The sequence below is a fragment of the Doryrhamphus excisus genome, chromosome 10 (genome assembly GCF_030265055.1).
Source record: "Doryrhamphus excisus isolate RoL2022-K1 chromosome 10, RoL_Dexc_1.0, whole genome shotgun sequence".
Taxonomy (NCBI): domain Eukaryota; kingdom Metazoa; phylum Chordata; class Actinopteri; order Syngnathiformes; family Syngnathidae; genus Doryrhamphus; species Doryrhamphus excisus.
In genome coordinates, this window is record NC_080475.1 from 11,178,549 (window position 1) to 11,202,259 (window position 23,711).

Here is a 23,711-nt window from a genome sequence, read left to right on the forward strand (position 1 = left end):
ACAGGGCACATATAGACAAACAACCATTCACACTCACATTCATACCTATGGACACTTTGGAGTGGCCAATTAATCAAGCATGTTTTTGGAATGTGGGAGGAAACCGGAATACCCGGAGAAAACCGCACGGGGAGAACATGCAAACTCCACAAAGAGATACCCGAGCGGGGAATCAAACTCTTGTCTCCTAGCGGACACAAATCATATTAATAATAAATCCATCCATCCATTTTCTGTACCGTTTATCCTCATGAGGGTTGCGTGCATTGCAATTTTAACAGTTGTATCAGTATTTTGTCAAATGAGCTAGTATTAATTTACAATGTTAGACCAAAATATGAAAGATTTCAAATTGCAATGCACCCTAACAAACTACACAAGCGTTCAAATAACACTCTTTACTATGTCGGTCACTTGAACATCTTTGAACAACGATGATGCAATGATAACGTCATTTGAATAATCACATGGCCTTTTCTGGACACCCTGTGGGCAGAAGTTCATTTAGCCTAAATGACAAGATATTGATTCATTTGACTTCTGTGCTGACCTTCAAGTCACAGGATGAGGATGGAGGGAAGATGAGACCGAGGAGGCGAAGGCTCACTCTGCTAGGAGGAACCAACACAGAAGCAAAGAGGATGGGAGTTTATTTGCAGTTGGGCTTGTTTCATTCACCATTTTTGTCATCGTACTCATAGGGCTGTTATTTAATTTCAGCTAACTTACAATGCCGTCATTGGGATACACAAGTTTTGACTATGAAGCCCCCTAAAAAAAACAAACCAAAAACATGTTTTGATATACATGCTGTGATCATACGCTAACACGTACACTCATGATAGCATGTAATAGTTGCAGTATCTTGCTGTATTTTGATACACATACTCATGCTAGTTCCTTCAATAACAACAGCAGCGACAACACTTACGATGTCCGCTCTGCTTGGGATGGCTGTGTCTTCCAGCACAAGATGTGTGAATTAATGTTCTGAGTGTGTTTTCTGGGAATTATTCCTGTTTGTATGACACTGTAGGGTTGCTACACTGTGTCTCTGTCTACTGTCATAACAGAGTGTATTAAATCAGTGAATTAGTCGCATTAATGTGTTATTTTTACTGTCGTATTAATAGTATAAATACAGTATAAATCCCCAAGCTCAAGTACCACACTTTTCCAGAGCGTTCCCGCAGTATTCCTAAATACATTCCTCCTTCTGCTCACTATTCCAGTTTTCAAAAACAGTTTGAGTGGTATTCTTATCACAACCTCAACCCCGAATGCGTTCACTCTTTCCAGTAAACAAACACGGAGATAACACGGCACAGGCATTTTATTTTGAAAAATGCATCACGGTGACGGACGGATAGAAGTGATTGAAAGGTGAAGGAAATTGAATATGTAGAACTGTTATCTGCTTTATTGGAAAATCCACACAAGGAAACATTTTCCTTCTAGTCTTTTTTTTCCATCCTGGACGACTTTTCCCATTGGTTCTATATTCATGTTACATGTTACTACACACTGTACTTCCCACTTCCTCCACATCTTCCTTCTGCCTCCATTCATCTCAGCTAATTGCTTGTCAACCCTCACTGAAAACCTATGTGCGTGACCCATGACCTTTTGGATCTCCAACCCCCCCCGCCCCCCTCAGGGTGTTAATTGGAAGAAAACAAGGTTGTTATTTTCTCACTGTTATTGGCTGGCGACCAGTCCAGTTGGTGTACCCGGCGTCTCGCCCAAAGACAGCTGGGATAGGCTCCAGCATACCCCCCCTAGTGAGGATAAGCGGCATAGAAAATAGATGAATGGATTGCATTAATTAACTATATCAACATTTTAAAGCATAACCAGAGCCTGATGTCGGATGCGATGATGCTTCAAATGCAACTCCTGCCATTTTGTGGTGTTAATTACAAAAATCCATCAGGAGGTTGCCTACAGCCACAGTTGACCTGGCGCTAATCGCCTTTGTAGACCACACACCCGGCCACTATAGGAAACAGTTAATTGAATGAAGGTGTTAATTGTTAATTGGAACATAAACATGTTAGGAATGGAACATGTTTCAACAAGACATGGTGAAGGCTTGTTGATTGTCCTCATAGCTATTTCACACACACTTCTTAATCTTCTTAATCTTGAATGACTGTGTGGGTGGAGTCAAGTGCTTGGGGGGGCGGAGTCAAGTGTACTTTAATGCTAGGAGGAAGTCAATTACACAGATGTGATGTCAGATGTGAGCAAGTGTTGCCATGGTGATTGCACTGTAGAAGTGATGTCGTGCTGTCGCAGGACTCGCTATCAGCTAGGTGGGGGAGAGGCTATTGGGGGGAGGGGGGGTAGGAGGAAATCAAAGATACCACACTGGAGGTGATATAATGCCGTTTGTGTGTTTGGAGCACACACACACGAGGGGTGGAGGATGAAGAGGGTATTATTCAATCAAATGTAGGTCCCTGATTGGCTGCCTCTTTTCCTCCACAAGGCTGAAGAAGCAGCGTTCACGGTAAAAACTATAATTTCAATCATCACAAATATTGTAAAATACCTGTTAGAACCGCAATGAACCCAAGACTCACCCAGACGTTTGGTGGAGTACTGGTTCTACAGACGAAGGTGCAGCTTCTGGAAGAGGACAGATGTTCTAGATCTCAGCTGGTCCTGGAGGATTAGAGAGAGTCCAGGTTCTGGTATTGTACAGATAATGAAGAAGCCTGTTAGAGTCCTGGATGTGGGAGAACAGGTTCTGTAGGATTTTACTGGTGCTGTAGGTTCCATGTCACGACTGTACTATGATGTTGTGGTAGAGTACTGGTCATACTGGGTCAGGTAAAATGATCTGACATATTTGGAGGTTAAATAAAAGGCAAATAAATAAAGTAAAAAAAACAAAAAATACATATAATGTCATTCTGTTTCATTATGTTTTAAAAATGAAATCAGTTCTGGCAGTTGATTTGGGTTTCAATGCGGATCCAGTAGCTCTGAAGTTGGTAACCCATAACAAGATGGTGTTTTGGAGCTGGTATGGGATCACGTCTACCAGGATTGAAGTGTAAAATTGGTTTGTTATGATAAACGTTTCCATGATGCTCACCAGTCCAATTCATGGCAGCAACTGACAAAGAAACAAAGCAAAATTGCATTATATGTACTTTTTGAAAATAAAAACACTTTTTATGTTTCTTTACTTTATTTATTATTTACTTTTATTTAACCTACAAATGTTCCAAATTGGGCGGCACGGTGGTCGAGTGGTTAGCGCGCAGACCTCACAGCTAGGAGACCAGGGTTCAATTCCACCCTCGGCCATCTCTGTGTGGAGTTTGCATGTTCTCCCCGTGCATGCGTGGGTTTTTTCCGGGTACTCCGGTTTCCTCCCACATTCCAAAAACATGCTAGGTTAATTATAGCGACTCCAAATTGTCCATAGGTATGAATGTGAGTGTGAATGGTTGTTTGTCTATATGTGCCCTGTGATTGGCTGGCCACCAGTCCAGGGTGTACCCCGCCTCTCGCCCGAAGACAGCTGGGATAGGCTCCAGCACCCCCCGCGACCCTCGTGAGGAAAAAGCGGTAGAAAATTAATGAATGAATGAATTTTGCCTGACCCTGTAGAAGAGGGTGCTAGTCCTGGACTTCCAGGTCTTCCAGGAGAGTCCTGGTCCTGGTTGAGAAGGTGTTTGGAGAGAAATGAACAGGTGAGGAACAACAGGAGACAAAGCAACAGCCAGAGCAGGTGGGAGGAGGGGGACAGATGGGGAAGATGGGGGGGAGGAGGATGTCAAGAATTAATTGCCTGCTGCTTGCGATTGGCTGGCTGTGTCGCCTCCGAGCGAAGCAGGACGCTGCAGAAGAAGACGAGTGAGCACGGAGATCAGAGCTGCTCCTCTTCCTCTTCGTCAGGATTTTTTATTGGAATGTTAAACATCCCGACGTCTGCTGGCTCCGTGCGGCAGGAAGGTGCAGCGTTCTCTCCGGCTGTGACGGAGGAAGCACGGAGAGGGAAGAAAGAAGACGGGGGTTGCCGTGGTAGCACTGCCCAGACGTGGAGCGCCCTGCATGGGACGAGTGGGAGGCGGATTCCCCCTCCAACATCTGGAGGAGGATGCTGCCTTGAAAACATCTGGAAAGGTGCAGTTGGAATGTTTAAGATGAATTAACGACATTGAAAATGTATCATCTATGTTAGAAGTACAGCTAACGACTTCCTGTTTCACTCATTTTCATTGAATACGTGATTGTGTTTGTAACAAATACACAATATGGTGCTATTGTAAGTTGCATTGACTTGAAAATTCTCACACAGCTCAATTAGTAACCCAAAAAAATGGTATTTAGACGTCAAAACTGAAAAAAAGTCCAGTAGATTTGACCATGATAACCACAATGTATCCCACCAGGCATCCACTAATTAATCTCCCTTCTTTTGTTTTTAGGAGAGAACTTATATTCTATTTTTGGAAATATGACCAAGCAACAGAGGAGCGATTAAGAAGGACAAGAAGAAAGGCAGATGGTGGCTGGATTTAATTTCCTTATTTGGAGTGTTGGACAACACCAAAGATTGTTTACCGTGCCGGAACATTTTTCCACGGACAGCCTTTTTGCGTGAAGCAGGTGTTGGAGTCAGATAAGAGATGACTGACTGAGACGCAGCGGCGGCACGTTCGACATGACAGCGGCGGGGATGAAGAATAAAAATATGGAGGACTAAAAAAAACCCAACCAAAACATCTTGACAGCTTCCTGTCTCTATTAAACCGACTAAAAGCACAAAACACACATTTTAACTGAGATTTTTAACATTTTAACTGAGATTTTTAACATCCCTGCAACAATTAATTGATGATTAATCAATGATCGAATTAATCAACTATTTTGGGATTTGAATTTATTGTTTTTTTGTGAATTTTTTTCAATTTCTAAAGTCATCCATAAAAGCAGACTTATTTTTTCTGTGTTTCGGACCAAACCACTAACTATTGAGTTTGATTCACACAGATTCTGTCCATCAATAACTGAGCGGATTGATCGATTAATTTAAAAAGAAAAGTTGCAGTCCTAGTTTGAACATAACACCTTGTCACATTCCTTAAAAACAACATCTAAGAAAAAAAAACAGCACAAATTTCAACTCCTCTATGCTAATTAAAGCACTATAGTCAACTAAAATATGTCAATTAAGGCTAAAGAAAAAGCTACTATCGCTATACAGATAGATTAACTTGATTAACCCGTTATCTTTAATGACTTAGTTGATTTTATTCTGTACAAAAAAAGGCAACTTCTTATTTTCAAGCCTGGCGTTGAAGACATTTTTAAGAAAATAAGCACACTAGAATGTTTGGACAATCTTTGTTGCTAACGTTTGGATACAAACTGAAACTTTTTGGAGGACATCTTTTTTTTTTTATAGACTGCCTCAGGAACACCAGAAGGTGTCAAAGGTCAGGATTGTGCTGATGTGGAGGTGAAAGGTCGCGAGGCATCATCATGGGCTGCAACATGTGTGTGGTCAAACGTCCAGAGGAGCACTACAAGGTCATGTACCAGGTCAGAAATACTTTTTGCTGCAACCTGAATAACAATGTTGACTAATGGCCACCCGCGTTTCCCCGACAACTGCTCTCTTTGCACCCCTCAACTCGCTTCACTTTGCTGTCAAATATGTCTCGCTGGGATGTTGTTGCCGTGGCAACCGCTGCCATTAAGGAAGCAGCGTCTATGCTCTATTGCTCAGCAGCTGCCTGAATGTGCACATTGCAACTGTGAATATGAATCAACATGGTAATATCCATTCATTGTCGGTCAAAATAGGCAAACGATTAAAAGGGGAGGTATTGCGCTTTTTGCACTTTTCTGACATATAAATGTAGTTAGAATGTTGTATTCTCGTGTTAAAACATGCCAAAGTTTCAGGTAAAGAGGTTTGCACATTTGGAAGTGAATCCTGAAAGATGTTTAGGATGGCTCAAAACGCTCCGTTTCAGAAGGCGTGGTAAAACTGTATTTTTGTGATGTCACAGAGGAGAGGAGGATTTTTTGCTAACATGAACGTGAAGTATCCGTCAAACTGTTGCTGAACCCAGAAGCAGCGCACTCTCACGGGGGGGAAAGATGCATTAATGTGCATAAGAACCACAGTGCTCACTGATGTCTGGAACACGGTAATCCCGCAAAAAAAAAAGCACTAGCGGTGCCCCTGACAAAGTGTGTCCGACAATGAGTACTCCTCCTCGTGCAAGTGTGGTTGGAAGTGAGGCGGAAAAAAGCAACTCCAGACATCGGTGAGCTTGTAATTTGCACCCGGCTCCATGTATGCACACTCTATATTGCTACAACCGCTTACATAAACACACAACAAACACATTTGATATGAAATCAGAAGAATCGAAATAAAAACACACACAAATGGAGGAAAACAATCAAAGCACTACAGTAAACCTCGGATATATCGGATTCAATTGTTCCCACTGGTTTTGTCTGATATAAGCGAAATCCGTTATATGCGTATACCGGAAAATATCAGTTTTACGCATATATCGGATTTTATCCGGTATAAAAAGGCACTTCCTTGACTGTGTTTCCAATGTACCTGGACGCGCAGGCAACGCTGCAAACGCTGCAAATGATGTCGTATAGCGGCCTGTCACGATTCGGCGAATCGGAGTGCCACGATGCGGCCATCCGATATATGCGAGGGAAATTTCATGGAAATGCATTGGAACGGGACTGGAGATTTTGTCCGAAATAGGCGAAATCCGTTATAAAAAAATCCGATATATGCAATGAATTTTTATTGGAAATGCATTACAGAAAAATCGGTTCTTTTTTATCTGTCCGTTGTGAGTGAATTTCCGATATATCCGAGTCCGATATATCCGAGGTTTACTGTATTTAAAATTTATCTGTGAAATATTCAAATGAGGGCTGCACGGTGGACGAGTGGTTAGCACACGGGCCACACAGCTAAGAGACCCGAGTTCGATTCCATCATCAGCCATCTCTGTGTGGAGTTTGCATGTTCTCCCCGTACATGAGTGGGTTTTCTCCGGGTACTCCGGTTTCCTCCCACATTCCAAAAACATGCTAGGTTAATTAGCGACTCCAAATTGTCCATAGGTATGAATGTGAGTGTGAATGGTTGTTTGTCTATATGTGCCCTGTGATTGGCTGGCCACCAGTCCAGGGTGTACCCTGCCTTATTGTGACGATAAGCAGTGTTGGTATGCTAGCTATGTTTAATTATGTCTGTATAAGATTTTATGGGCTATGACGACACGGCAGCCATTGAGCGAAAACAACACTGTTGATGGACAGATGACTAACTAGGATGCGCGGCAGTTGGTTACCGTGGCGACTAAGTGGTGTGGGCGAGAAAGAAAGTAAAGATTTGAAGAGACCCGCTTTAGCTTGACATGACAACATGTAAGCGTGATTATTTTTATTGTTGCCATGTGTTCATCCTCTACCCCCCCCAGCCGGTGCTCATTAACTATTTAATGACTCCATCAGCGTGCACGCACATCCATCACACTCCAGGCAAGAGGGAGGATCATTCCTCATTCCCAGCATGCCAAGCGAGAGCACAGACATCACAATCACACCCGGGGGAGGCAATTTGGGTCGGATGGAGGGGGGGGCAGCGAGAGGACGGCCACAACAAAAGGTGGAAGCAGAGACGTCTTTGTCCCACTTTCGCACCCTTGTGAGGTTGTGAAGGTCGCCTGGAAAATAACGTATGGGCGCTATGGTTACCGAGGCTCACCTGAACCATCCTATCTTCTAGCACCAACACCCCCGCCATTGCTTTTAAAAGGGATGATCACATGAATCAAGGTCATAGGTCATGTATGTACAAATAGCTTAGTGATAATTATACCCTACAACGGCAAGAATCCTATTGATTTGTTAGCCACACATGGGAAAGCGCTTATAAGCCATGATTGCTCTCATGCAAAGCAAGACTTCTATGGATTTTAAAGGATATCTGACAAAAACCAAAACAAGTATTCCAACCTCTCGTCGTCATGGGGTCAAAGGTAAACAGCAAAGTGTCATCTAATTGATGATGGTCACATAAACCACAGCAGGTGACCGTCCAAAAACACAAGAGTCATACTTGATTCACTTGCAAGCTTGTTGTCACGGTGGCTTGTTCTGGACGTGCACAGCAATTTAATAGGGGGGGGAGGGGGGGGGGGGGGTGGGACTTGCACAGCCTCAACAACAGGCTCTGCTGAATTTTAATATAAACTGCATTCAGGTGCTTCAGTTACTAATCACTGTTTATTGTCTGTTCTTTCTTTTTCTTCATTCACAACCTAACTTGGCATCCATCTCTGCCCCGCCCCCTCCCCTTGATACAGCAAAAGGGGTGGACTAACTCCCTGAGGCCGATGGAGCGACATGGAAATGCAAAGGTATAGATTAATATAGATTATAGATCATTTAGTGATCGATACTGAAATATTGATACTTCCGATACTACCATATCCTCATATTTTACAATCGATTCTCAAACTATCAATACTTTTGACACGTCACTCATGGTGTGAAAAAGTGTCTGCTCACTTACCGATGTATTTTTTTTTTTTATATTTATTTTATAAATTTTTGCCACACTTAAATGTTTCAGATATCAAACATAGTCTTCGAAGTCCTGAAGGACCAAAACCGCGCCAGACCATCACACTACCACCACCATATTTTACTGTTCTTTTTCTGAAATGCTGCATTATTTTTGATTTTATTGGACAATTTTGGGGGATCATTAAAATGTTTTCGGGCAAAATTTTTGTCTTGAACTCTTCCATACAGGCCGTTTTTGTCTTTTTTATGGTAGAGTCATGAACACTGACACTAACTGGTTCTTTGGATGTTATTGTGGGGTCTTTTGTGACCTCTTGGATGAGTGCACTCTTAATTAATTAATTCATCTTAGCTGGGAAGGTTAACCACTTTTCCATGTTTTTGCCATTTGTGGATAATGGCTCTCACTGTGGTTGGCTGGAGTCCCAAAGCTTTAGTAATGGCTTTGTAACCTTTTCCAGACTGGTAGATCTCAATTAATCTCAGTTATGTTTAAAAGACGGGCTTTTTCACACCATGGAGGTTTGGATTTTTTTCTCTCCCTTATAATAATAAGTTTTATTTTAACTGTATTATCATTGATTAATGTTCAAATTAGTTTGATGATATAAGGGAGGTACTATTTTTCCCCCAGTAAAGTATAAAAGAATATAACAGAATTGCCCATAAATGTGTGTAATTGTTAGGTTAAAGGCAGGATGCGTTCGCACCTTCAGTCGGACAGATCGCTAAACTCACAGCAGCCTTTGCAACGGCCCGGGACGATCCACAGGAGCCACAGAAGGAAAGGTAAATTGTGCCCCCGTCGGACATCGACACCACTCAAACTAATGTTTGTCACTGACATGCATGAAAAAAGTCCACAAGATGATCATACATCCTCTTACCTTCTAGGTGGCATCCCATGCGTAGGAAACGGGACAAGCAGCTCCATCTCCTCCATCGCCATGGTCGCAGTTCCCAACTGCGTCGAAAACGCCACCCAGACAGACATCTCCTTCCAGTATGGTGGGACCTCGGGGAGGGGTAAAGGTCACCATCACCAGGGCCAAGGAGATTCCTCCCCTCAGCCGCCCCCGACTCCTCCCTTCCTTCCGCTGATGGAGCATTATGGGATGTAGGTTTTTTTGTTTCTAATGATAAGAGTTGACATGATGAATCTCATCCAAACGTCCGCCCCCACAGTTGCATGTTTGACTACAACGACCTCAACGACTACTTGGACATGACGCACCACGAGGTGGACAGGACGGATGACCTGGAGTATGAGGTGAGGCTGCTCTAAAAAGACCCACCGTGACTCCACTGATGCCGTTGTTTCACTTCAGGAAGTGGAGCTCTACAAATCCACTCAGGAGGAGAAACTAGGCTTGACTGTCTGCTACAGGACGGACGACGAGGACCACTTGGGGATTTATGTTGGCGAGGTAAACCTCATGTTCTGAACCTTCTGTGGATCTATTTGTTGACTTCTTTTGGTCATGTGACGCAGGTCAACCCAAACAGCATCGCGGCCAAAAATGGACGCATCAGGGAGGGAGACCGAATACTTCAGGTACCTCAAAACGTCAGGATTTATTATACACGATGCTTTTCTCTACATTCCGAACATTATTAGAGTTCGATACAACGCAACTCATAAACATTAGTACCAATACATTCCATATAATTGAAAGCAGTCTTCAATAAATACTAAATATTAAATATAATTCAAGGCTTACGCAACTCAAATAGTCCCACTCATGATATATCTTTCCCTGCAGATTAACGGCGTGGACATACAGAACCGAGAAGAAGCGGTGGCCATATTGACCCGAGAGGACAGCATCAACTTCTCTTTGTTGCTGGCTCGGCCCGACATTGAGGTGACCAAGCAACACTCAAAACAAATACGTTTAAATTAGTAGGTTGATTAGCTTGCATCATGAATACACATTATTTAATAAGTAGTGGACTGACTGGAAAATATGTCAATTGTCAATACGCCATAGCTACAAGAGATTAAGACTACACAATTCAAGCGATTGCTTTTCTCGCCATATCCGCTGCATGGATCTACGAGGAATTTATCGAAGGATTTACGGCTACTTATTGATCCAAGAGGTTAGCTCAGCAAAAATGTCATAGTGGACTTAATCGCTTCATTGGACATTCATTAATTGAGATTAATTGAATAATCAAACCTGCACAGTGATCGAGTGGTGAGCGTGCAGGCCTCACAGTTAGGATACCCGAGTTCAATTCCACCCTCGGCCATCTCTGTGTGGAGTTTGCATGTTCTCCCCGTGCATGAGTGGGTTTTCTCCGGGTACTCCGGTTTCCTCCCACATTCCAAAAACATGCTAGGTTAATTGGCGACTCCAAATTGTCCATAGGTATGAATGTGAGTGTGAATGGTTGTTTGTCTATATGTGCCCTGTGATTGGCTGATGATTGATTGATTGATTAGTTATCCCAAGGCTGTCTTGACCTCGACACATCCACATCTTAAAAACATCACCATCAAACATGAAACCTCCCATGCACACTAAGCTCCCATATCAGCCCACCGTGCAAATAAGTATGAAAAATGATGTGTGTAGTATGACGGCAGGTCCCACAGTGTGTCCACATTTGCTGACAACACAAGAACGACATGACAGCTTTACACACACACACACACACTAATGATAGCCGTCTCCATATAGAAGCTTTATAATGAAGACCAGAAAGAGATGGATGTATTATTGATGCAGCAAATAACACAAGGAGGGGCGAAAAGGGGGGGGGTTCAGAGAAAGAATAATTCATTTTTGAAGGCAACATGTCATAGGATGATGATAGATCTGCCTTAGCAACACAATCAAGCCTGTGTATTTATGAGTACAGGGGCTGAACCTTTGGATGTGATGCTTTGGGTTCCATTACGCTTGACATGAGGATGTGGTGCAACACACACATCCTCTACATCAGGGGTCTCAAACTCAATTTACCTGGGGGCCACTGGAGCTAAAGTCTGGGTGAGGCTGGGCCGCATCAGGTTAAAAAATAAATAAATAAATATATAAAAACTGAAATAAATAAATAAACTGTCTTCAATGCTTCTGCTCCTGCTATACCCTCCACTTTTTCAGTGCTTTTGGTTCTCTGATAAAACATTAAATTATTATAAATTATGATAAATTATTTTTTTATTTCTTATTAAATTATTAAATAAATGTTTAATGTTAATTTTTATTTTTGACACAAAATAAGATGGAAAAATAAATAAGCAAATCAAAAAACATATTAAACGAATTATTTTTTCTTTATTATTAAATTATTAAATAAATGTTTAATGTTAATTTTTATTTTTTGACACAAAATAAGATGGAAAAATAAATAAGCAAATCAAAAAACATTAAGCGAATTATTTTTTCTTTATTATTAAATTATTAAATAAATGTTTAATGTTAATTTTTATTTTTCGACACAAAATAAGATACACAAAATAAATAAGCAAATCAAAAAATAAATTAAACAAATTATTTTTTCTTTATTATTAAATTATTAAATAAACGTTTAATGTTAATTTTTATTTTTCGACACAAAATAAGATACACAAAATAAATAAGCAACCCAAAAAACAAATTAAACATTCATTCATTCATTAAACAAATTAAACTTTCATATCAAGGCAGGGGGCCTCAAACTAGCGTCCCGCGGGCCAAATGCGGCCGTGAGTTTGAGACCCCTGCTCTACATGCATCCTCTGATCAAATAAAGACAATGTCTCTTCATGTCAACAAATAAAAAGGAAAAAAATGTGTTCTTCCTTGGCTGATGCCCGTCTGCTCTAACAAATAGTAGCAGCAAAAACTGCAAAATGGCGCATCTGAACCGTAAACAAGTTAGCAAAGCAGGATATCGCTGGAATGGTCTGATTAATTCAACTCAACTCAACACACACACACACACAAACACACAGTCTGGTGATAAATCTCACCCCCCTGTCTCAGCATTGTGGCATCCCGCCTCTCATACAGCTCAGGTACTAGAACCTCATAGAACACCATAGAAGCTACCTCTGATGCTTCTCCATGTTGGAATTTGATATTTGATTGACATTTGATACCATCGAGTGTTTTGATGGCAAACTAAGTCCCTGCCCTCTCCTCCCCCTCTCAGGATGTTCCAACAGAGGGCATGAGGGTGGATCTAGATGAAGATGCAAGTTCCAAGATGCTTAATGATCAAGCCCCCTCCTCCAGCCGCCTCTCTGGTTGTTGGCCCGTCAGTCAACGAGAAGGGTGGGACTATTCAAGAGGAAGCGGAAGCCAATTGGATGATGAGGATGATGAGCAAGGTGACAAGGAGGAAGGAAAGAAGACAGAGACAAATGGCGGCGAGTGCCCAGTGCCCCTTCCCCCTCTGCTCAACCTGCCACCCCTGCTGTCCGCCAGTCAAGACCTGGACAGCGGACTGGGACGCACCGATGACAGTACCCGCTATGAGGAGTCCTCAGAGCATGACCTGCTGGGGGATCAAACCAGCGCCTGTAACACCAACACCACTAACACCCCCGGCAGTACTCGAAAGTTCCGTCTCGGACCCAGTCCAAGGTCAGCACCCAAGGAGACAAAGAGTCCCTTTAACTTTCTCTGGTTTGACTGAGTTTCCTTACTGTTTCATGGCACAGGCTCAGTCCACGACCCAGTCCCGGCTTCTGCCCAAGCCCCAAGCTGACCCCGAGCCCGGGGCACTGCCGAGGAGACCCTGCGCATCCTTTCCTGCACCTTTGTGACTTCCAGCTCAGCTCCGACTCCCTCACTGGGCCGGATTGGACAGAGACGGGGGCAATGCAAAACCACGGCCATCACAAGGTACAGCCTATCTTCAATGGCGACTTTAGAACTTCCTGTAGGTCTCCAATACATTTTCATCCCCTGAGCTCTGATTCTCAGCTCCAGCAGCACAAAAGTCCGATGAGCATGCTGGCAATGATGCCGGGCCTGACAGAGGACGAGTTCCAGCGCTACCAGGAGCTGCTGGAGATCAGGTACCAGTACGAGAGGCGGCCCACGAAACAACGTATCGAGCAAGACGTCCGTGCCAGAGAGGCGGGTCTTCAGCAGAGAAAAGACGAAGAAGAGCGTGAAGGAGGAGATGAGGTGGATATGAAGTGCAACGTGACGGTGAGCCAGCGCGAGATGGCGCTCATCGAGGAGGAGCTGCGTCACCTGGAGTTCAAGTGTCGCAACATCCTCCGTGCTCAGAAGATGCAGCAGCTCAGAGAGCAATGCCTGAAGGCGTGGATGATGGAGGAGGAGTCAGTGGAAGCAGGTAACCAAGGCAACCATTGAGTGTTGTTAATATACTTATGTTGGGATTCACGCAACTGTTGACGTGCAGGGATCCCCGACGGTGATGATCGGGAGTTGTCAGCCATTAACGAGCTTCCAGAGCGTTCCAATGGCGGCGGCGGCGGGGAGAGCTGCCACAGCACACCATCGGCGAGCATTGAACGGATACCGCCTCTCCAAGAAGACGACGACTGTGAAGGGGGACCGCCCATGTCCCCGCCTACGCTCCTCCCCCTCGGTCACCTCCCACCTCTGAACTCGCCTCTCGCCGGCCGCCGTCGGGACCGTGAGAAGCACCACTCCAACTTTAGTTGCTCTCTTTCTCCCAGGGCTGGATGGAATTCCGACCATGGCAACAAATCCCAGTCCATGCCATCCACACCCTCCAAGTTCAGGTGCCAAAACACATCCAGGCTAATACCACTTTTCTGTTGACTCTGTACAATCCAGAATTTGATTTCCCCCACACAGATCTCTGTCCAGAGAGGCGGGGCCATCACCTAGAAGGGTCATAGCCGATGAAGGGCAGGGCTCCAAAACTGGTAATGAGTCTCTGACATAAAACTGTAGTCGTCATCCTGCACACTCATGAACGTGCATTTAAATTGCAGGTGCCATGCTCAGCAGGCCTGTAGGAGGCGCTGTAAAGTCCAGCCCCCTCCTGTCCCAGCGCCACCAAAGCCGCGTCAAGCCATTGGAACGCTACCAGAGCTGCATGGCGCTGCCCTCTGATGGCCTGGTAGACCCGCTGGATCAGCTCGTTAGAGAGAGAGGGAGGGGTGAGGGTGAGGAGAGAGGGGTGGGCACGGGCAGCAGCGGGCCCGCCAGTCCCCACGGAGTGAGCAGCGCCCCCTGCGGTCTGGAGGACCGGCATACAGCCTCACGGTTGGGACTGGCGTTACCGCTTGGGCTGTTGCACTCGTCTCCAACGGCCACGTCACAGCGCATGGAATGGAAGGTAATGTTTTCTTCTCTCTATTGGTTACCATCACTGAGAACTCGGTTTCAAATTCAGGTGAAGATCCGCAGCGACGGCACTCGTTATGTGGCCAAGCGGCCCGTGCGAGACCGCCTTCTCAAAGCCAGAGCCATGAAGATCAGAGAGGAACGTAGCGGCATGACGACCGACGACGACGCTGCCAGTGAGATGAAACAGGTACCCCCGACATGTTGGATACACCTTTTCCCGTCGTATAAAGCCATGGCAGAAGCGTGTCACCATTGGTGGTCCCCATGTATAGACGACCCAGTAAAAATCTGTTCCCCCTCATATTATTTTTATTATTATTGCATATGTGATAAGTGTCCCAATACACGGAACCTATTGAATGTGAAATGATGAACTCTGCAAACCAACAGGGCCGATACTGGAGCAAAGAAGAGAGGAAGCAGCAGCTGTTGAGAGCCAGAGAGTACAGACGAAGGAGAGAGTTCATGATGCAGAGCCGCCTGGACTACTTGAAGGGGGACAGGTAGGACGCTTCCTGTTATACTAACTTCTAGACTAGTCTAGGTTGTAACCCCCCTTTCACCCAAAGACAGCTGGGATAGGCCCCTAGTGAGGATAAGCGGCATAGAATATGTATGTGGGGGATAAATGGGCTCTCACTGTAGTTAGCTGGAGTCCGCTTTAGAAATGGTTTTATAACCTTTTCCGGACTGTTTTGTGTTGAGTTGTGTTGTCATTGACTAATACTTCAATTTGTTTACTGATCACTTTCCTATGCAGGGATGTTTCATCATCACCAGGTGGCGCCGAAGAGCATCCGTCCTCTCAGAGTGGTCCTGCTCAGGACAACATTATCCTCCCGGGCCAGAAAAAGAGCATCAAGAGGAGAAATCGACGTATCCTGGACAACTGGATCACGATCCAGGAGCTGCTGGCTCATGGTTCACGGTCTCCAGATGGAAAGAAGATATTTAACCCCCTCCTTTCCGTGACCACTGTGTGACCAAGACCATTGATTAATGGTAGTCCAACGGGCAGCCTTTAGGTGCAGACTCTCATTCCGTTGAAAGTCAAGCCTTCGGAACCAAGACCACCAAACTAGACATCCGATATGCCTTCCCTGCACTGTCAGATTCCGTCCATAAAATAATAAACAGAACCAAAGTGCAGTTTTTATCCAACGTCCAAGTGAGTCCACAATCCTGTACTCCCGAAGCACACCCCAAAGACACAATCCACAAAGCACACAAGGACTCCCCTGTATCCTGTAATACACTGGCAAGGGTATAGATCTGGTCCAGCGTTCCGCATCGCATTTCCTGGATGACTGGTTGGACAACCATCCAGACTCACATGACTAGTAGTCCACTCGGGAAATAATCAAATTTTGTTGTCAAGTCGGCTCATTGAAAATGTTTATTCCGACTTATGGATGCATGGATTATTCAATAATGAAATATCACATTTAATGGGTAGATGACAAAATCATTGATCAATTGTTATTGAATTTGACATATAATTTATGTAAACTAAACTTCACCCCTGAAGCTCTTTTTACATTTGTATGACGCTTACGAATGTTTAAAATGTGACTTAAAACATTGCCTGTACTCCTCAAAGTTTTTTTGCTAATTGAAGTATTTGTATTATCTTTCCATTTACTTTTTGTTTTAGTATAAAAAAAATAAATATTTGATTTTGTTCAATGGAAATAAGATCATTACTATCATTTGTAATCTGTGTGTTGTCTCTATGTATTAAAGTAAAGTGGCCTTTTTTTAATGTATGGGAAGAGGAAACCTTGTCAATACTCCTTTAAAATGATAGGAAGTTAATGTGTGGCTGCATTTGTTTACAATTCTTAAATACGCAAACATCAGGCACAAGCGGTTGGAGATTTTAATCTGTCGACGGCATAAACCCGGTGTGAGTGTGGCTTATGGGCGGAGCTTAAAGCTGTGCATTATTTTAAGTCTGAAATTGATTTGGACTGGTCAGAAGTTGCTATATCTATTGTTTATTATTCAGCTATATGTGTATGTGTGTAAGCGATCATTGAGGCTTTACTCTTTCATTATTTATATATATTATAATTATTTCATATATATATATATATATATATATATATGAGCTGTGTGAAGTTGGTAATTCATGCAAGCATGGTAATAAACATAACAATAATGCGTCAGCCTTGCTGACTGGATTTTTCTCAAAAGCGCCGTGTTCAGTATAAAACACTGTCAGTGACTGATGCACGATCGTGCCCGCTGCACCGTGTAGTGATGAAACAAGTTTAAGATTGAAAAAGGTGCATACTGCAACATATTAAGAGGGTAGTAATATTTTAAGTAGGAATTAAGTATTAAGTAGTATTTAAGTATTCAATCATTTTCTACCGCTTTTCCTGATGAGGGTCACGAGGGTGCTGGAGCCTATCCCAGCTGTCTTCAGGCAAGAGGCGGGGTACACCCTGGACTGGTGGCCAGCCAATCACAGGGCACATATAGACAAACAACCATTCACACTAACATTCATACCAATTTGGAGTCGCCAATTAACCTAGCATGTTTTTGGTTTTTGGAATTTGGAGTACCCGGAGCAAACCCACACAGAAAACCCAAACTCCACACAGAGATGGCGGAGAGTGGAATTGAACCTGGTCTACTAGCTGTGAGGTCTGCGCGCTAACCACTCGCCTGGCATGCCGCCTATTTAAGTATTCAATGCCAGTTATATGTATCGCGCATGTTACGGAACAAGTTCACCAAGTAACTTTAGATACAAACCACAATGGTGGCGAGATGAAGTAAACTTCCTAATTGCACCGTGTGAAGCACCGCTGAGCTCCTCTGTGGGTGCAGCCGTCTCGAGAGAGGCGGTCACTGTGTGCGACTGACCAATCACAGAACGTGAAGAGTGAATACATAATGAGAACTTACATGCAGTTGCTCCCATATTCTTGTTGTGTTCCTGCCATCTTGTGTGCCAGCCAGATGGATGGATGGATATGACCGTCTTGTCTTTCATCAGAAAGCGTTCCTTAGTAATAAGCAGGAGAACATGGGTCAATTTCAGGGAAATATCAGTTCCTGACTATAAAAAGGGAGAACAACAGCTTTACCAGATCATCTACCATAGCAGTTTTCCGGCCCTTGCCCATTCGTACAAGGGGGCACTGGAAAGTTTGTGGGCTGACTAATCAGGACTTATGTCAAAACAATGAAAATGTGTACGCATTAAATTCAGCCTTCTGATCCTCACTGCGTGGTTTTCTTCCAGGAAGACAGCCTTGTTTCTTCAGTATTTGTTCTCTTTAACGCCAGGTACACCTAAATGAAATAACATCCATATAGTCACCTTTACATTTGTATTGCCCAATATAGTAGATCAGTGAAAATCACAGTAAAAGTAATTTAAGACATAACAGAAACTTATGCTCAAGTGTGACGCAATAAATGTGACATTAGGAAGTGATTCAGAGTTAGTTTTCCACCAATAACACCAGTTATCTACACAGAAGTGACAAGGTTTGAGTAATGCTGATCATTCATGATATTTTTGTTCCTGTTAGAGGAGTTCCTCTTCATGCTTGTTATTTTGATGACTTTGATATTCATCACGCAGCAACAGGAGGTTGCGTAAGAACGTTTAAAAGATGTGACAGAAAAGGGAACTTAATGCACATATTCTCTGTGGTAATCTTCAGAGCAAAGGAGACACATCCAGACAGATGGGGTCTTGCTGAGACACAACGACATAAGAGACGAATGTTCATCCAAGAAGTGCAGATTTCTGCACCAGGATGAGTTGGAGAATGAATGTCTGCCACCTACTGGTCGTCTGCATCTTCTCAGGTAAGACCTATGTTGTGTGTTTAAGACTTAAAGCTGCCAGATGTCTACTGACTATCTCATTCAGATCAAATGAGGATCAAACTACAAATCACGGTGGTAGATGACCACATCATAAACATTGTAAAAACATCCTGCTAGTACTACTCCTTGAATCAAAGATTCATTTAGCCTGTTAGCTTCTTCTTCTATTGTTTATTGGCAGCTAGCAAGCAGCTTTCAGAGTGAGCTTGCTTGCTGGCGATTATTGACCACAACAGGAAACGGCACAAAGGTAATTGACTGACAATGGACTACAGTCAATAAGGACGCAGAATACAATGGGTGGGTTCTCTGTTAGCCAATAAGGATTGTTCTAGCTCTATATTTAGCCGGCTATGGTCTACTGTGGGTCTACTGGGACGAGGTGGAGCTGATGAATATACAGCACCCCCTACTGGTCGGAGACTAAATACAGTAACAGAGTAGGACTATAAAACACCACAAGGACACAGAACACAATGAACACAAGTTCATACGCTGTTAAAAAAATATATATATGCAAAATTGCACTGGGTACTATGGTAATGGTATTATTTCATTTGAACACGCATATATATATATATATATATATATATACACACACACACACACACACACTTTATTCATATACTATGAATATAGGTGATTATATGGGTGTTATTTCATATACAGATCACTCATAAAAAAGGGTTTTCTATGCTATAATTACAAAACGATTTTGTTTATTAATATTGAATCCTACTTCGGAAATATATATATATATATATATATATATATATATATACACACACACACACACACACTTATATATACACTATGAATAAAGGTGATTATTTGGGTGTTATTTTTCATATTCAGATCGCTCTCATAAAAAAGGGTTTTCTATGCTATAATTACAAAACTATTTTGTTTATTAATTTTGAATCCTACTTCGGAAATTCACTTATTGCGGCCAGGTCCAGAACTAATTAACCGCGATAAATGAGTACTTACATTTGATGACTAAATTATAGTCGGTGTGAATGTGATTGATGTGTGCCTATTATATGTCAATCCTATGATAATGGAATTTAAAAAGTATCGCTATAATGAACAACTGGTGAAATAGTACAGTAAACTGTCATTGATCTTACAGTAGAAGTGGTTAGGTTCATAGAAGATCTTCCTGCTGTGTTCTCAGCACTGACCAACACAAGCGCCGGCCTCGTCATCTTTCAAAGAACCGAGGGGAAAAACTTCACAATCTTGTGGCAATTTCTAACCAGCGGCACAAAGTACTTCTGCAAAAACCAATGCAAAGACACGGACATTCTGGTTCAAACCACCGGCGTCAGCTCTCACAACGACAGACACAGCATCAAGTATGAACACACGCCGCCTGTAGGAGGGACCCTCTACGCCACAATCCTCAATCTCAACACGGCCGACAGCGGCCGCTACAGGATGGGGGTGGGATTGCCTGAACTTCCCGAGTCCTACAGGGACTTTGAGATCAGAGTTCTTCCAGGTGAGTCAATGCGGATATAAGTGGGAAAAGAATGTATAAAAGTATACACCACAGGAAGTCCTCACTGTGACTTGTTTCAGCAGAACAGCAGTATCGAAGTTCTGTTCCCAGTCCAGAAGTCCACATCCACACTGGACCTGCTGGAGGCACGCTGGAGATACAGTGTCCCTTCCATGCCTCCTGGAGCACAAAGTTCTTTTGTAAAGGAAACTGTCTGGATGGACACATCCTCCTGAGAACCACAGAAAACAGTGCTTGTGTGGACAGGTACTGCGTGGACTTCAGACCGGAACCCTTAATGAAAATGTATCTTCTGGTGGTCACCATCTCCCAGTTGGACAAGTCAGATTCAGGGAGGTATACATGCGCTGTGGGATCATCTCTGCGGTCTGCTTATATTCAGGAGTTTGATGTCAGCGTTTCTGATGGTGAGCTTCATTACGATGTTAAGATGCTTTCCTCTTCAAGTGCATGTGGTTGCTGACATGGTGTGTGAACTTCTAAGGTCTGCCGCTCGATGGAAAAGTAGAGTCAGAAGGTAGAAGAGAGTCCTCTGAGAACAGACCAACAGGTAGAACACATTCATCTCTCCATCTGATTCACTGTCCTTCACAAAGTGCTTTAATGTTGCCTTAACGTTGTCTAATGGGCTCTCAAGTTCCTCCAAAGTTCCTTACATGTTCCTCATATTTTTACCACCCTAATCCACCACAATTCCTTCCGTGTTCCAGCAAGTATTTGACATACTATAGGTTATGTTCCTTCCAGGTTTAGTCTGGTGGTTCTCCACACATTCTTCTCCTCTAATGTTCTTCACATGTTCCACTCAATTGATTCTCAATGCCCTACCGATCATCCTGCGTTGTTGTTGTAATCCACCCATGTTTCTTTCACGTTTTTTCATCTTCCTCCCGTATTCCTCTCATGTTCTTTTCAGTGCTGGTGTGGCCTTTGGTTCTCGCTGGTGCTCTGGTTCTTCTGATGATTGGAGCCGTTCTGCTGTTTCTGTACAAACACAAGAGAAAACCAAACTCAGACGGCCCCAGATGTGAGGTGAGTTGTCAAGTGCAAGCCCACGACCTCAAGCATATGAGGCATAGTCGTAAAAAGAGACTGCATACATTCATTTTGTCTTCTCTTTCAGTTTTCCACCCAGAACGCTCAGCAGGAAGACACCTACGAAAGCATTCAAGACTGTGGCACCCGGGCCCTGGATCATAGCTACTGTACGCTCAAACCAGCGCAACACATGCGATGCTACAGCAACACTTGATTCTTCATATTCCACTTTTTGTTTTTGTCTCTATGCTTATTGTGTTTAATGGCTTCAATAACTAAGTTACACAGTACATCTCCTAATATGATCTATTAATACAGCAAAAGGGATGCTATTAACAGAATGTCCTGAAGGGGGAGACGCTAACACAGAAAAAAACATGCACAGCCACTGAGGCACAACATATTGATACTGTATGTGATGCTTTCTCCAATAATCAAATACAGCTTTGTTTGTCAGACAAGACATTCAATTAAGAAGTAGATTGTGACACAGTGAGTAATTGTCTCATTGGGAGTCATGGACATGATGAAATGACTGAGTAAGTGATTAACATGCACAGTCATGTACATTCAGAAGTAATACTACAAACCTGTGTCCGAAGATACCAGCCATCAATAGGCCTACGCCTTTCCATGTCATAGGGAAAAAATAATCGAAGTACAGTGACATACTGAAGAAACAAAATTAAGATTTTGAGAATAAAGTTTAAAATTTATGAGAATAAAGTCGTAACATTACATGTCAGAGGGAAAATGGCGCACAGCTCTTCCAGGAAGTAAACTTTCCTCTTGCTTTTATTCATAACATGGCTGCAAAACACAGCAGTCGAGCATTTAGCATATCTAGCCCTTCTCACTTCCGGGTTCCTTACCGCCACTTCACATGCCCAAGGCCAAAGGTCACATAAGCGCCCCCTTTCATAGCTGTCTCAAGCAATGCCTGTTAAAAAAAAGTTACGAGTTTGTTATAAATTTGTGCAATTTTTCCTCTTAAGTTTACAACTTTTACGACACTATAGGAAGAATGCAAACAAAAACAGCAACAATCATTATGGAAGGCACACTCGCCCAGTAAAATATGCGGTTTTAAAAATAGCTAGCTAGCGTGTCAGGAACACATCCATGGTTGTCTCACCATCACCATCACTAATAGTGTACATGTCCAATCTGCAATGAAGCTTGTGGCTCCAGGATTGGATTCTCCAGGCATTTTAGAACTCAGTTAAGGGCGGGAGGACTCGTAACTTTGAACAGCGCAGATGACACCTTGCTAGACGTGATTTAAAAAAAAAAAAAAAAAAGAAAAACAGCTGTCTGGCCATATTAAGTAATGGCTGATCTCTCCCACACGGGGGCGCTATTGAGGTTTATTTGTAAAAGCAAGTCATAGTGTGTTTTTAGTTGGTAATTTTAAACATGTATTCTCGTTTTTTCTTAAACATAAAACGGTTTTTAAAGTTATTGTCAATTAATTTTTAGGATGTAAGCTGTGTCCCAACACTTTCATCCATGCATTTCCTTCCTCTCCTGATGTTGTGTTCCTCGGCATTGTGTATTCCAGTCAGAGGCAGAACATCACTTACGGAAATATGCATCCATAATTATATAAGCAGCATATATATGTGTGTGTGTGTGTAATCAATACAGGGCTTTCTTTCTCCTTTGTCCTTGACTCCCGTCTGGCAATCTGTGCTACATGTCATCATCAAGCGTCCACACACACACACACACACACATATACACACAGGTTAAGTGAATTAAAGCTTAAGTGAGGGAGGAAGAAGAGAGCACAACTAAGACGAGATAATTGCTCTTGCTCTCTGCTAGAGAGGGAAGAACGTTTGTTGGGAGTTTCATTGGCTGGAAAAAGAAAAACGAAATCGAAAACTCCTGGCAACATTTCCGTTAATTCCATTATTGTGCTTGTAGAAATGTGCTCTAAGACTGTTATTGAGGGAACACAATGGTGAAAGGGAAAAAAAAAGGATTCTCAGACGTCTTGGTCGTCCACGTCCATCTGTCCTTTTATACTCAGTGGTCTTCTTCCAGTTCTCTGGAACACACACAAGCAGGAAGTGAGGAATTGCGGGGGTGGTTTTTGGCCGGCCAGCTCCACTTGGCACAGAGCAAAGTACCACATAGGTCTTCAGTTTACGGGATGTGGGGAAGCAGGGGGACACAATGTTCATTTTAGTGAAGGAGAGTAGGAGTAGGAGGAGATTAGCGGGAAAATTAATGAGGAAGATAAAAAAAGAAGAAGAGAAGCTTGTTATTTTGCATGATGTCCTTTCAAAAAATCAGGACATGAGCCAGCAAATGGAAGACAACAACAAAGATGTCCAGTCAGCAGATTAAGAACAGCGTAGTTTAAATGTCTTATGTCAATTTACTGCTAACTGCTA

General features: G+C 43.0%; 2 protein-coding genes and 1 long non-coding RNA gene across 5 annotated transcripts; 2 read left to right on the forward strand and 1 right to left on the reverse strand.

Annotated features, from left to right (window-relative positions):
- Positions 1–3,817: 3,817 nt before the first annotated feature.
- On the reverse strand, positions 3,818–22,182 carry LOC131136897 (uncharacterized). 3 transcript variants are annotated; one of them, XR_009131826.1, is made up of 7 exons: positions 22,049–22,182; positions 21,900–21,980; positions 21,100–21,255; positions 19,877–20,803; positions 17,811–18,200; positions 9,489–9,734; positions 3,818–4,132 (listed from the first exon to the last, which is right to left on the reverse strand). It is a non-coding gene; the product is annotated as an uncharacterized LOC131136897 (long non-coding RNA). The 3 variants fall into 3 exon arrangements; XR_009131825.1 differs by having other exon boundaries at positions 17,811–17,910; positions 17,993–18,200; positions 19,877–21,255; XR_009131824.1 differs by having other exon boundaries at positions 19,877–21,255.
- LOC131136889 (PDZ domain-containing protein 4-like) lies at positions 3,850–16,706 on the forward strand. Its single transcript, XM_058084220.1, is given in 17 exon segments — positions 3,850–4,140; positions 4,446–5,562; positions 8,379–8,432; positions 9,288–9,390; positions 9,496–9,718; positions 9,787–9,871; positions 9,930–10,028; positions 10,094–10,156; positions 10,365–10,466; positions 12,748–13,181; positions 13,259–13,442; positions 13,524–14,317; positions 14,394–14,464; positions 14,534–14,880; positions 14,938–15,078; positions 15,282–15,394; positions 15,652–16,706. Coding segments are annotated over 16 exon segments (3,096 nt in total). The 5' UTR covers positions 3,850–4,140; positions 4,446–5,502; the 3' UTR covers positions 15,875–16,706.
- On the forward strand, positions 18,543–22,991 carry LOC131136892 (uncharacterized). Its single transcript, XM_058084224.1, has 6 exons — positions 18,543–18,725; positions 19,924–20,250; positions 20,334–20,678; positions 20,756–20,821; positions 21,188–21,303; positions 21,395–22,991. The coding sequence occupies exons 1-6, from the start codon at positions 18,674–18,676 to the stop codon at positions 21,521–21,523; spliced, it is 1,035 nt and encodes a 344-aa protein (XP_057940207.1). The 5' UTR covers positions 18,543–18,673; the 3' UTR covers positions 21,524–22,991.
- The last annotated feature ends 720 nt before the right edge of the window (positions 22,992–23,711 follow it).

Excerpts from the sequence above, each read along its gene's own strand:
- LOC131136892 (XM_058084224.1), top strand. The coding sequence starts at position 18,674 with ATGAGTTGGAGAATGAATGTCTGCCACCTACTGGTCGTCTGCATCTTC. Across the intron at positions 20,679-20,755 it reads TGATGTCAGCGTTTCTGATG|GTCTGCCGCTCGATGGAAAA; the intron begins GTGAGCTTCATT and ends TGAACTTCTAAG. Across the intron at positions 20,822-21,187 it reads CTCTGAGAACAGACCAACAG|TGCTGGTGTGGCCTTTGGTT; the intron begins GTAGAACACATT and ends TGTTCTTTTCAG.